At 37.0% G+C, this 15,154-nt stretch overlaps 1 protein-coding gene across 14 annotated transcripts in view; it reads left to right on the forward strand.

Moving 5' to 3' along the window:
- Positions 1 to 15,154, forward strand: part of CASK (calcium/calmodulin dependent serine protein kinase) — a 392,568-nt gene that overhangs the window by 361,949 nt on the left and 15,465 nt on the right. For 9 of the 14 annotated variants that reach the window (XM_033104288.1, XM_033104205.1, XM_033104254.1 and 6 more), the window contains 4 exons: positions 5,039 to 5,154; positions 11,168 to 11,248; positions 11,354 to 11,434; positions 13,931 to 14,133. In XM_033104288.1, the coding sequence (XP_032960179.1) occupies positions 5,039 to 5,154; positions 11,168 to 11,248; positions 11,354 to 11,434; positions 13,931 to 14,133 (481 nt within the window). The remainder of the gene's footprint in view (positions 1 to 5,038; positions 5,155 to 11,167; positions 11,249 to 11,353; positions 11,435 to 13,930; positions 14,134 to 15,154) is intronic. The other 5 variants (XM_033104214.1, XM_033104272.1, XM_033104315.1 and 2 more) reach the window with 1 other exon arrangement.

A 15,154-nucleotide genomic window follows, 5' to 3' on the forward strand; every position in this document is an offset into this window, starting at 1 on the left:
AAAAACTGTGGCCACTGGTCCACCTTCAGTGGATTTGCACACAGGTACATGTAGCCTGGGACAGCCAGGGAAACTCCAGCCATGCACCTTATTTGAGGTTTCCCCTTTACTAATAGTTCCAAATATCTGTTAGAAACAAAAAGAAAATCTCTGGGGGGAAAAAACACTTTTATCTTAGGCTTCATCTTAGAGCTCGTCCTAATCCCCCACATAAACTTTTTCAAGGAGAGTGACCAGCAAGTCAAAATAGCCAGGCACACAAGGAAACAAGTGAGACCTGACAGAGAGGCCCAACTGAAATGACAGCACGAAAAAACCCAAAACCCCTTCCTATATTGGAATTAGGAAACAAGGTTTTTAAACAACTGTGCTGATTAGCGGGGTTTTTTAAATCAATAATCTTGAAGAATATCGTCAGAGAACAGGAAAAAATTTAATGGCATAGCAGATTTTAAAAAGAACCAAAAGGAACTTTCAAGAAAAAAAAGGCAGCAACAAAAACTCTGGCCACACACCTATTAGGATGGCAAAAAATTTTTTAAGTTTGATCAACAGATAAATGGATAAACAAATGAAATCATATCCATACAATGGGATGCTGTTAAGCAATTTAAAGGAATGAACTGTTGATACACACAATGTGGGAGAAATTCAAAATTATTATGCTGAGTTTCCAGGCAAAAAAGAAAATATATTACATGATTCCATTTCTATAAAATTCCAGAAAATGCAAAACTAATCTATAGTGACAGTGGTTGCCTGAGGACCCAGAGGAAGGAGGGAGGGATTACAGAGGGGCATAAGGAAATTCCTGGGGTGATGGAAAGGTTTGTTATCTTGATTGTAGTGATGTATTCATGGGATATGTCAAAACTAATGAAACTGTACACTTTGAATATATTCAGTTCATTTCAAAAAAACTGAACTCAATAAGTTGCCAAAACTATAGAGGGAGAAAGGGATTCTAACTGGAATGCTGAGGAAGAGGCCCACTGGGCAGTATGTGCCCTGAGACCTGAGTAGGACTTTGCGGGTACAGGAAGGTATTCCTGGCTGAGGAAAAAGAGCAAGAGTCCCTTGTTGGAAAACTGAAGTGCTCTCTAGAATGTTGGTGGGTATGCAATACTAATGAGAAAGATTTGAAACAACACTATCAGCCAGACCCGGAAGTTTTGTTCAAATAAGTTAGTACCAACTGATGTTTTTCACATCCTGTAGATGAGAAATCAATTTTTGTGGACCCAAATTCTACCTTATTTATCCTTGTTAAATTTCATCTTGCTTGACCAGGTTTATCATTCTAGTCCTTTGATATGTTTTGAGCCCCTGAATCCCTCATCCCTTCCCTTGCCTCAGCATTAAAATGTTAAACTTGTTTGAAATTTCCCTCCAGGTTGACCTAAATCCTAACACGGTTTCCCTCCACTTACCGAGCTAAAAGAAATAACATTCATTTCCTGAGTAGCTGGTAAAAATCCATTTTATTCCTCTATCATTATACCACATATGGCCACGCCACAAGTTTTTACTGGGAACTTTTTGTTTTTATTTTTTAAGCTTAAAAATATGTATTCTAAGATACTTTGTACACTATAACATAAGCTTCACAAGGTCAGGACTTTGTCTTTTTTAACCTGTCAAAAGTTCCTCGGTTCTGTTTATGTTGCCAAAGATCCTATGCCTCACAGAAGCTGTAGTTATGACTAAGAGTACATATGGGCTTGTACTAGAAGAATCCCCAAAGCAAAGGCTGATGAAGTGGAGAATGACTTTAATAATGTTGCTAAGAGTTCACAGTATTTCCCAATAAATGTCTTTCTCCTAACCCAAAATAAAGAATAAATAAAAATACAACCCCTGATGAAGAAGAGAGAGTAAGAGTCATGAGGACAGTCTCTTCAAGAAAACAGAGAACACTTCCCAACTCATTTCATGATGCCAGCATTCCCTAATACCAAGATTCAATAAAGGCAGTTCAAGAAAAGAAAACTACAGACCAGTATCCCTCATAAACATATTTGTAAAAATTCTCAGCAAAATATTAACAAATTGAATCCAACAATATATAGAAAGGATAATACATTTTGACCCAATAGAGTTTGTACTGGAAATGCATGGCTGGTTCAACATTTGAAATCCACCATATTAACAGACTAAAGAAGAAAATCCACTTGGTCATATCAATAGATGCAGAAAAATCATTTAATAAAATTCAGTATCCCCACTCATGATTAAAACTCTCACAAACTGTGAATTGAAGGTAATTTCCTTAACCTGACTGAGAGCATCCACAGTAAACCTACAGCAAACATTGGAATGGAAAAAAACATTGCAAGGGATATGATTCTGTATGTAGAAATTCAAAGAAATCTATAAACACTTAGACTTAATCTGAGAATTTAACAAAATGACTGATATAAAATCAATACATAAAAGTCAATTATATTCCTATTTACCTGCAAAAAACAGAAAACAAAATTTTTAACATACCATACATAACACTACCTGCAAAACCGTCATACTATAAAGTATTTTTGCAAAAAATATAGAACTTAAATTTGATCAGGCCTCTAGATGTAATTACATATTTGCAGGAAATACAAAAGACAGAAGGACTTACTGAAAACACCCCAGGGATGAAATCAGAAAATCCAGACTTGGAAACTACAGAACGAACAACCAGTTTCTGCAACAAATAAATTGCAAGAAGAAAAAGAAAAGAGGGAAGGAGAGATTTAAAGGGAATTTAAGAATATTTAAGGAGGAAATGATACAAGCTTAGATTGGTTTCAAAATAATCTGGGGTGGGTAGGTTGTAAATACAACAAAATAAGCTATGAGTTAATAAATTTTGAGGCTGGGTTTTAAATATTTGAGGTTCATTACACTATTCTCTACTCTTGTGTATGTTTGAAATTTTCAATAGAACAAAATTTTTTTAATACCATTTATAAGACCTCTTTTTTAAAAAAATGAACAACCTAGGAAAAAATCTAACAAAGATGTTCGAGACACTTACAGGATAAATTATAAAATGTATTGAGACATGAAAGAAGACCTAAATCAGTGGAGAGAGATACTGTATTCATGGACTGGATGACTCAATATTGTAAAGAAGTCTACTCCTCCCAGATTGATTCATAGATTCAATGCAATCCCAACCAAAATCCCAACCATTTTGAAATTGACAAGCTAATTTTAGAATTTTCATGGAAATGCACAGTATCAGGAGTAGCCAAGATGCTCTTCTAGAAGAATAAGGAGGGAGCTTTTACTCCACCTGATACCAAGACTTATAAAGCTGCAGTAATTAAGATATTAAAGGATGGGAATGGAGGTGCTCTAATAGACCAATTGAAGAGAACTCCAAAACACTCCCATACGTAAATAGTCACTGGTGAGGAATGGATATTTTTCCGTAAGTCGTGCTGGGACAATTGGGGTATCTATCTGTTGGGGGGAGGGAAGAAAGAAAGAAAGAAATCGACCCCTCACTTCACACCATATACAAAAATCAGTTCCAGTATATTAAAAACCAAAATGTGAAAGACAAAATTATAAAACCTTGAGAAGGTAATATTGGAGTATATCTTCAGGGACAAAGAAAGATTTCTGAAACAAGATATCAAAAATACTTCCCATTAAAAAAAAGATTGCTAAATTTGACTAAATTAATGCTAATTATATTCACCAAAAGATACCATAAAAAGAGTAAAAAGGCAAGCCACAAAGTGGAAGAAGATATCCACAACATGTATAACTAACGAAGGTAATATCCAAGCCATATAAAGAATTCCTACAAATCAATGAGAAAAAGACAGACAACTGGATAGGAAAATAGTCAAAAGACTGGAACAGGCAATTTACGAAAGAGGAAAGCCAATAGCCAATAAACACGAGAAGGAGCTCAATCTCATTAATAATCAGTAAAATGCAAACTCAGAACACAGTGTTATTCCATTACTAGCCCACCATGATGGCTAAAATTAAAGACTGATAATATCAAGTGTTGACAAAGAAGGGACTCATACCCTGCTGGTGGGAGTGAAAATCAGTACAACCTCTTTGGAAAATAATGTGTCATTTTCAATAGCATTGTATGGCATTCTGATAGTGATTTTGGATTCTCCTCATATGTGGCTCACTAGGGGACCCCTGGTTAGTCCATAAGCAAAACCTTCTATGGCAATATCACACAATTTGCTTAAACTAAATCTAAGAGAGCAACTTTTTAACATTTGTACATATGTTACAGATGTTGAATATTATAATCATGTAGAACAAAATTATAATTTTCTGATTGCAATTCTAACTGTGGCTTTAATCATAGCATTTGTTTCTATCTTGTAGACTAGAATCACCATGTGGTGGTAGTACCACATATTAAGCATCTGCTGTGCCTGCCACTGTGCTAGGGACATTGTTAACATTTTTTGTTATAATCCATCCAAAAGGCTCTAAGAGTTTAAGGAATTTGCCAACAGAAGGTACTGGCTAAGAGCATAGGCTCTAGTGCCAGACTAGACTGTCTTCACTCTTGTACTTATTAGCTGTTTGATTTGAGGCAAATGACTTAACCTCTCAGTCCTTCCATTCCCTCATCTGTAAAGCAGTAACACAATTTCATGTGTTTAGAAAGATTGAGTTAATACATGTAAATTTCCCAGAAAAGCACCAAACACTAAATCGATAAAAGCTACTAAGTGATAGAGCCAGGATTAAAAGCAGACCTGTCTCAACTCAAAATCCCATGCTCTTTTCACTATATGCCAGGACCATATGTTTGGGCTTCTTATCTGTGTTATCAGTTAGTATATGCTCAAGGAACACAATGTCATTTTATTGTAAGCCTGTGTTTTTAAAACATTTCTAGGAAATTGTCATGAAAGCCAAAGAACAACCTTTATCTGAATGACGTGAAAAAATTTGTGAGGAGTATGTTCACACAGGTTCATGTAAACTTTTCATGAGTGATTTTTCTCTTTTATCAACATAAAACTATACACTAGTTTTTTTCCTTCCTCTCTTTGTGTGTTAGGCGAGTAGCTTGCATCGCCATGGAGAAGACCAAACAGGAGCAGCAGGCCAGCTGTACTTGGTTTGGCAAGAAAAAGAAGCAGTACAAAGATAAATATTTGGCAAAGCACAATGCAGGTAGGGAAAAGTACAACTTTTACAAGGCCGGTTATATATCTCAAAAACCGAAATAGATGTCACATCTCAATTCAGTCTTCACGGTTCTCTATCCCAAAATTCCACCATATGAGATCTTCATCAGCTTGCAAAAACATTAAGAAACCCCTACCTTCAATTATGTTGGTTATTTGCCAGATATTTTACAGAGCTATACTTTATAGGAAGAAAATGCTGTTTGGAAATAGTATTTTCTGGAACAAAAAGAACCCAGCACATTAAGTCCTCCCCTGAGAAATGAGAGCTTGAGAGTTTGCTAAGTCACCAGGATTCTTGCCTCCTTGCTGAGATTGGTCTTGAGCAAATACCCTTGCTCCTGGCTCCTCTCTGGCCCTTGGACTTGGCCCTAGGACACATTTCAAAGGGCAAAGCTGTGCTCTTACTAGAGAGCTATGCTGCAAATGGTTCGGTGACTGGTTTGAAAAAGCACAAATGACATTGGATACTAACCTGGTTTGGTCAGTTTCTGTGACTTGGCTTCTTCCCTCATGGTATTTCCTTGGCTCCTCAAAGACCAAGAGCATTATCTTGGCCTTCCCTTCCTCGTACATTTGTCTATATGGAAGCTTGCATCAACTTAAGACAAAATATTCACTTGTTTGCTAAAAATTGAAGTGAATACCAAAAAAGCATGATCTGTCATTGCAGTAGAATTCCCAGAAGACTCACAGGATATAACTTAAAGAAAGTGCATGATGATATATAGAGTGGTATTTACTTATTTTCAATAGCTTCTTAATATGACTCCTTTTATAAAGAAGTTTTTCTGAGGAATTGCAAGTTCCAACATTGGCATTAGATTCGTTCCCAAGGTTTCAGAAATTAAAACTCCAAAAATCAAACATGTGGCAAAACAAAAAATCAAGCTAATACTGTCATGCAGACCCAAATTGACAATATAATGTTCCTGACAAACATGAAATGCATTTCTCTCTGTAGAATGTTATAACACGTTATTAGCATTAATAGGAAAAATTATTTAGAAACTCTGAATGGTTCATTTCTTATTCAGAGGGTAAAAGTAAACATTTTGAAGTACTGTATAATGTGGAATTAATGTGAGTGGCCACATGTGTTAATTTTAAATGGTTCCGTTGAATGAGGAGGCCCTTCACATTAGGTACATTGTACCACACTTTTATTTCCAATAATTTATCATTTCTGATTATATGCCACTACAGAGCACTAGTCTGATAATAGCTTTTTTGGTTTGTTTTATAAAGGGAAGAAATATTTAAAGCAAGTTAAACATAATTTAGCAACTATTAATTGTAAATGCTCAAGGAGTACTACCTGAAGAAATTCACTGTAGTATCAGCAAATGTTTAACACAAAATATCAATGGTTATTGCCAAGGCTCCGTTCCATAGTCACCACCTTTAGTTCCATCAGCTTCTAAGAGGCTCACAAGATGTGTCAACATTTATATATATATATATAGATATAGATATAGATATAGATATATATCTATATAGATATATATCTCCTTGCAATTTTTACAATAATTTTAAATGATATAGATAGTTGCCATTAAAATTAATTTAAACCTAGAAAAGCAAAGAAATGACTAAGGCTGTCAATTCATCATTAACTTTATACTATACTAATGGAGGGCACATAGACATGAGTATTCAATTTGCCAATACTCTTTAATTCGGCTCTGAGGAAAAATACAAAGCCAATTGATTGAAAAACTAGAACCTCTAAAAGAATCCATTGAATTGTTCACTATCGAATTTAGCTATCAAGAATTTTGCCAGAGAACCTGAAACTGAAGCTGAATAACATTGAATGTCAACTATAATTAAATGTATATATGTATGTGTGTGTGTGTGTGTGTGTGTGTGTATGTGTATATATATATATATATATATATATATATATATATATATATAGTCAAGGGATGTGGAGTGCAACATAGGGAATAGAGTCAATGGAATTGTAACAGTTATACACGATGTCAGAGGAGTAGTAGATTGTGGGAGGGGGGTTATCACTTTGTGAGGGGTGTAAATGTCTAACTATTACATTGTTTCGCACACCTGAAACTAATGGGGGAAAAAATGCCAGAGAATCAGCATCCAGTCTGGCGGCCAGTCTTTTCCACGGTTCCCTTTTTCCATGCTTTGACCGCTGGGGCATCACTGATCTTCCATTGTTTCCGTTCTCCTGATTCATCATAGGTGATGCTCCGTGGTCCGGCAAATGCACCTGTAAGCTTAATGGGCAACCTGAGATAGGACCAGGAATTAACACACATGAGTAACCCTGCAACTTGCACAAATCACTTGGATCCTGTGGGCCTCAAAACGGGGGGATCACTTAGTCAATCAAGGATATAGTTTCTAATCTAAAATTCAGTGGATCTCAGGTTCTTTCATCACTGGACCTGACAAATGGGTATCATTTAATGAAGCCAAGTACTCATTCACTTCCCTTATCTCAGGCTTTAGCTCTGGTAAATATTGCCTATCAAGTTTGAAGGGTATTGCCCTTGATTAAGAAGGCAGGAACCTCAAAGGGATAGAATAGAATTGCTTTTTCTCTTTTGACATTATACCTCCTATCCAAAACCATGGACTTGGCTAAGTTCTTGTAAACTTAGAACTAAAAAGTTGGGGGAGACCCACCACCACCACTTTTTTGTTATCGTTGGCATTTTCCTAAGCAGTAGTTTTCTGGGCCTCGTGTTACCATATCCTCTGTCCTTTCAAGGGAAAGCAACCCAGATTTTCATGTTAAATATCTGATATTTAAATGTGATAACTAATTAAAATTATTTTAAACACCGTGTGCGTATGGGGAAAACAAAACCTTTGAGTGTGCATTCAGCCCAGTGTTGCCAGTGTGCAGTGTCTTTTCTAATTGGTGGTTTGTACGGTATTTGAAGATATTTCTAGCTTTCCAAAACTGAGGCAAGGAATCAATGTTAAAGGCTCATTTACAAAAAACAGTCAACTGGAAAGTAGTTACCTAAATACTTAAAAAGTTTCATGAATATTGAATAGCTTACCAGGAAATCCGGGTAATATGAACAAACTATGCCAGACAGTATTTCTGAAGCCTTGGGAATAGATTTGATTATGTAGTGTTTACAGCAAATACATTTGCTGCAATGCATAAAAGTTTTTAGCCACATAAATTTGATGGGAGAAGCATTGTCATGCTGCTAGAAGAACTATAATCTTGAGGCATCGATGTTCCTCAGCCTTAGGACATCCAAAATCAGTTCGAGATCAAGTTACTAATGGAAACTGAAAAAAAGTATTCATTAATTCATTTTTATGAGATGTTTGAATATCCTGAGATACCCTATTTACATACATCATATGAACATAGAGGATTTCTACAATGCCATTCATAGGTGTGTTTAAATTATGCTTAATGTCACAAATTAGTACTGTTGGCTTTTAAAAGCTATAATTTTTTTCTTTAATACAGAGAACTCTAAAGACAGCAAAAAGTGGCCCATAATCTCACTGCCCTGTGGATGTTTTTCTTTTTAAACAATAAAAGTAATAGGCACACGTGATTAGAAATTGCAGATAGTACAGGAAGGTACAAAACAAAAAAACAAAAGGCTTCCACACCTGCACTCCCTAAAGAAGGTTTCCTGTAACTATTCCCAGACAAAATTTCTATGCGTATGCTAGTATATAAAACCCACTGGCTTTTATATAAGGATATTGTTGAATTTTTATTAAAATGAGTTTGTTTCTTAATGTGGTTTATTTGCCTCATGTTTAGAATATTGCATGGTAAAGTTTCTTTTGTGCATATTATACTTTTATTTTACTAATATATTAAAAGCCATATTTCAATGACCCCTGTACATTTTTCATGCTGTCTTACTCCCAATGGCCTCTGTGCATGTAAGTAACCTGTTGAGTGACTATGCCTCTTTGTTTTTGACGGTTTCCTTTCACTAAGTCCTTTTTTTAATGAGCGAACATCTTAAAACCTTTAAAAGTCCAGTCTTTAAGTGTTCTCCTTGTATTCCTTTTATGTCTTATTTTAAAATATCCTTTTTTTTATTGTTTCTCAATCCTACGACCATGTGGTTGATTTCATTTAGACCAGAGTAACCTCTTCATGCTACTTGTTTATGGTTAAGATATTGATGTGCCACATATCTGTTCATCTGTTTGTGGTGTTGATGGTTGATATCTAACTCATTCTTAAGTGTTTTTAAAAAATGACAAGTCTTAATTCAGTAGGATTGAAGCTAGGGCTCTGTAGAGGACAAGGTGTGTGTATACCATTCAGAAAACTTGTGTCATCATCATCTTGCTCTTTTGTGAGATGCTTGATTATTTTTACATATTAAAATATATCTGCTTGTTGATGCATCTCTTTCATAAGCGTACTTTTTCTTGATGGAAAATATCACTGAGGGCAGTAGGTATAAAAAGCAATGCCATCAGCACTCCTGCTTTTACTTTTGCAACTCTCGTCACTCCATTACCACTGTAGCATGACTAGCTAGGTTTACTAGGAAGAGAACCTCCTATTCATTTTAATTTTGTGAGTCTGCCATTCTAAACACAGAAAGCATTTCTTGGTTTTCAGCTGTTGGTAGAGAATATGCTTTAAAGACTTTCAGTCAACCTTTATGGAATCAAGTTATCAAAACACAACAAAAGCATAAACACCCATTAACATGCACTAACCCTTATTTTAACATATTGTATTTATTTTTCTTAATATTTTCGGAATGATCCTTTGTTTGTTTGTTTCTGATCTGTTGCATTCCAGAGTATCCTATTTTGTATTTTAAGGTTCTTTGCTACTGGGAAGATCACAAATGTTAAGGACTGAGCTAATATTTGGCCATACTGTTTCAGAGAAGTAGAAGCTTCTCTTAGTGACTGACTGAAGCTCCCAAGATTCCTTTATTACACCAGGGAATCCATTCTATAGAATTTATTTCAACTCCTCTAAAATCAGAGCTTATTTCATATTCTTCAAAAAAGAAATTGCAGTGTGTGCCTGACAACATTTAGTTATTACTATGCAGAAAAATATTACAGGAAACATAGATGCATGGTTTTAGCCCTTTCGTGAGAATTTTCAAATGTGCGAGAATTGGACTACCTTGAACTTCAACAGGAATGATCATCCTCTCGGGAAAGTCTTTGTAATAGTTTGGTTAAGAGGCAGGTTTCCAAAAAATATTTTTTAAAGTATTTCTTCTCAGTCTGGAATGATTCAAGAACTCCCTTTTGCAAAGGTTTCCAAGCTCAGACTCTGCTTCATGCTTCTTTCCATTCTGTTCATCCTGATTTACTGTACACAGGTTGACAAAGTTTGGGGCCCAGGAAAGCATGTACCCCTACTCACATTCCCAAGACTTTCCGTCAAATGGATAGCTGGGTTACAATAAAACTGTGACATGCTCATTTTAAAAGCTTGTAAAATCATAGTTAACCGAATTTGACTTTGAAAGAATCTACCATGCTACCTTCTGCAACTCTGTTGAAAGAAAGAACCATGAAGTTAAAGACCAGCTGTCCATGCATCTCTCATCCATCCCTAGCAATAATGGTGTTGGCCTCTTTCTTGGTTAACTTTAGTTGCATTCATGCTATATTCATGTTGGTCACTGTCTGCAGACCTTTTTCTTTTTAGTATTGCTGATATCTTAGAATTGCAAAAATCTGAACAGCATGTGGTTTTGAATGAATTCATATGATTTGTTGGATACTGCATGAAAAGATATGCAGTATCTTTTAGAACTGGACTTTTATGCATGTGCTCAGTGTATCTTTGGATGCCCCTGGTTCTAAAGTGCATTTTCATGGGCTTAAAAATGAAATTTTCTCTCAAAAGGTTATATAACTTAAATATAAGTTGGATTTATATTTTTTGAGACATGGGTTTATTATTACTTTGGTTTTGCCACTAAAATTATAATTTACATACATGAAATAGTCCTTCTGTAAATTTACCTTTCTTCTAAATCTTTGCATTTTAGTGTTTGATCAATTAGATCTTGTTACATATGAAGAAGTAGTAAAACTGCCAGCATTCAAAAGGAAAACACTAGTCTTATTAGGTAAGTTTGATTGTGGAAGTGGCTTTCTTATTCTCATCTTCAAAACATTTTGTGAATATAATTAACAATTGTCAATTTTAACTTCCTTTTCAAAAAATGACACAGGTGCACATGGTGTTGGGAGAAGACACATAAAAAACACCCTCATCACAAAGCACCCAGACCGGTTTGCGTACCCTATTCCACGTAAGCCATGTCTCACTCTCTTTTAATTATATTTTTCCTAGTACTTTTTTAATATTGTAATTTCTGTATTTTTTCTGATTACATAAGTAATAACTGTTCGCTATAGGAAATTTGGAAGATCTTAAAAAGAACAAAGAAGAAAATGATTTAATATTTTCAACCCCACTCCCCCAGTAGCTATTTCATTGTATACCCTTCCAGGCTTCTGTGTGTGTATTTGTCATTGTTTTTTAACAAAATTGGGCACATTTCATTCTGTTTGTAACCTAATTTTTCCAACAGTATGTCATAAACATTACCCAGATTAATTATTCTCCAGAAAAATAGGTTTTAATGATAGAATAGTTTCTTTGATATAACAATATTTTCCTTACTCAGTCAACCTAAATGGTTGACTTCTATCACTTTTAAAACCCAATCAATGTGCTATCAGTTGTTTATTATAAAGAATTTAAATCTGTAATATTTTTATTCCCCTTATTTTCTATTTTATCCTTAACCTCTTGCCCTCTGTGTTTCCTCAACTATAAAATGAAGTAACTCTAGAGATATAAAGAGGATTTGAGATCATGTGAAGCACTTAGCAGATACTGGGTAAATAGTAGTCACTTGCCGCTAAAGTAGCTTGCTTTTAAAGAATACTGTTGCTGGCCTCGGTCATGTCTACTCTTTGAAATATTTGGCCCCGGTATATTATATATATATATATATATATATATACCTACTGAGATGACTGAAGATAGTACAGCATCTACATAGTATGCCATTCCTTCAGCTTTTCATGTGCCTAGAGAAAGAGTTCCTTTTTATCTATTTATTTTTAATTGGGGAACAGTGTGTTTCTCCAGGGCCAATCAGCTCCAAGTCGTTGTCCTTCAATCTAGTTGTAGAGGGTGCAGCTCAGCTCCAAGTCCAGTCGAGGTTTTCAATCTGTTTTCAATCTTTAGTTGCAGGGGGCGCAGCCCACCATCCCATGTGAGAATTGAACCGGCAACCTTGCTGTTGAGAGCTCGCGCTCTCACCAACTGAGCCATCCGGCCGCCCCTCCGGAAGCTCAGCAGCAGCTCGTTGTCTTCAATCTAGTTGTGGAGGGGGCAGCTCACTGGCCCATGTGGGAATCGAACCGGCAACCCTGTTGTTCAGAGCTCATGCTCTAATCAACTGAGGCATCCAGCCACCCCAAAAGTTCTTTTTTAAAACATCCACATTTTGATGTCCATGAGCACTTGGAAGTTCTAATAGTCTAGTTGGGGCAGGAGAGGGGGACTTCCCCATGGGTTTAGACCCATGCACAGCAAAGCATAGCATAAATTTGTCCTTGCCACTCAAGGAAGCAAGGAAGGAAGGAAGGAAGGAAATTGAAAGGGAAGGGAATGAAAGGGAAAGGAAGGGAAAAGTAGGAAAGGAAAGGAAAAGGAAGGGAAGGAAAAGAGAGGAGAAAGAGGAGGGAGGAAAGAGAGGGAGAAGAAAGGGGTAATGGGAAAAGAAAATTAAAACCAATATTCCTGGCTTGTCTAAAAAAAAATTTCCTAAAGTGTATTTTGTAGAATACTGGTCCTGTTAGTATCCCACAGAACTAGGACCTACTGCAGGTATTTTAGTCTACACTCACTTAGGTCAGGAGTCAGCAAACCTTTTTTATAAAGGACCAGATAATTAATATTTGAGGCTTTGAGGGCCACATGGTCTCCGTCACAACTACTCAGCTCTGCCATTGCAGCATGATTAGTCACAGACAATATGTAAACAAATGGGCATGGCTGTATTCCAATAAAATTTTATTTACAAAATCAGGCAGCGGGCCGCATTTGGCCCACAGGCCATAGGTTTGCCATCTCCTGGTTTAGGTCTTTCTTAACTACTATGGCCACATTTGGCTAAGGTCACTGTGTTTGCAATATAGTATGCCTCTTGCTGTATTCTAACATTCTCCTTTTGCAAGATGCTGTAGACTAGCACTATCCAATAGAACTTTCTCCACTACTGACAGTGTTCAGTATCTGCACTGTCCAGTACAGTAGCCATTAGCCACATGTGGCTTTTGAACCCTGGAAATGTGGCTAATGAGGCTAGGAACTGAATTTTTAATTTTAAATTATTTAAATTTAGATAGCCCTATGTGCTTTTCCATTTTTTCAATTCTTCTTTTTTCCCTATGCCTAACTGCATTAAGGCATACAGTGAGTTGTGTTAATCTTGGGTCATTTAGTGTCTTTCTCCTGTGGTGACTCATGAAGGAATGAAATAGATCTGATCTAAACACTGAAAGATTCACCAAACCAAACAACTCACTCGCTATTTGTGGTCTGATGTCACACAGATAAATATGACTTCTAAAGTTTACTTCTACAAAGCTACTGGGGGTGGGAACAGGGCCTAAGACATATACTAAATAATCCATAGCTTCTAAGAAGAGATTGGGTTTGGGTAGGTCCATTGGGAATGTAGGCTCATAAGCTCAGCCATTTAAACTTCTCTTAACATGTGACTTTGCAGATACAACCAGACCTCCAAAGAAAGATGAAGAAAATGGAAAGAATTATTACTTTGTATCTCATGACCAAATGATGCAAGACATCTCTAATAATGAATACTTGGAGTATGGCAGTCACGAGGATGCGATGTATGGGACAAAACTGGAGACCATCCGGAAGATCCATGAGCAGGGGCTGATTGCAATACTGGACGTGGAGCCCCAGGTAGTGCCCAGCCACATCTAGCCCCCCGCCGTCCTGCCCGCATGCTAAGCTCAGGTCCTGAAATCAAAAATGCCATCAGAATGTCCTGGGTCGCATAATAATTTAACAAACTACCAGAAAGTATCAGTAATGAAGGTATCATGGGTTAACAGTCTAGACTGCAAACTGACTAATCGTTGGACTCAGTGAACACACCATGTATATAGGAAGAGAGACTATTCTTTTATGAGACTCATTATACTCAGAAGCTCAATAAAGTACCTGATTGGGTCTGTGCCTGCCAGAAATCCTACAGTACTCTAACCTCAGGATGAGACTCTGGCACTTGTTATCCCAACAACCACCTTTCCTCCCTGGGTACAGCTCACGCTGGACCATCTGAGCCTCTGCCAGCATCTTATGTTAATCCTCAGTGAAAAACTCTGATCCTAGGGCATGGGTCTGAAACACAGCACTAGCTTTATGAAAACAAGCGTGAGCGAGCCTGGCTCTGGGGGTGGGGGATGTCCGACGGAGCTGGGATGCAGCCTCGTGGTGGTTGTCAGCCTCTGCCATCTCTTTACTGAGGACAATGCCTGACCCTGAGCTAAAGCTAAGAGGGATATGGAGAACTTGCAGAGGACTCAGAGCCAGACGCAGAGATGATTAGATGATTTGTAGATAAGTCCTATGCTAGAAGCAATGGGAATTACTAAACTTGCAAAGGAGAAAGCCGAAGGCCTTTACATCAAAAATACAGACAAGCTATTTTTTCATCTCTGAGGGCAATCTCAGCGGAAGTAGGACTTAAAGCTCAGTAGGAAGGATTTGGGAGTTGTAAACATCAGGGCAGGTTACAGGAGAGACTTCTGCGTGCCCCGTGACTCACGGGCCTGCCATTTCTAAGACCTGTCTGTACCAAAAGTCCCTTATCACTTAGAATCAGCATGCCACCTGCTGAAATGGTAGACCAGCTCCCTTAAAGTGGGCTCCATTTCATCAGGGGGTAACCTGGCTGTCCCAGGCAGGGAAGATCCTTGCT

This window comes from Rhinolophus ferrumequinum, chromosome X, assembly GCF_004115265.2.
Source record: "Rhinolophus ferrumequinum isolate MPI-CBG mRhiFer1 chromosome X, mRhiFer1_v1.p, whole genome shotgun sequence".
NCBI lineage: Eukaryota > Metazoa > Chordata > Mammalia > Chiroptera > Rhinolophidae > Rhinolophus > Rhinolophus ferrumequinum.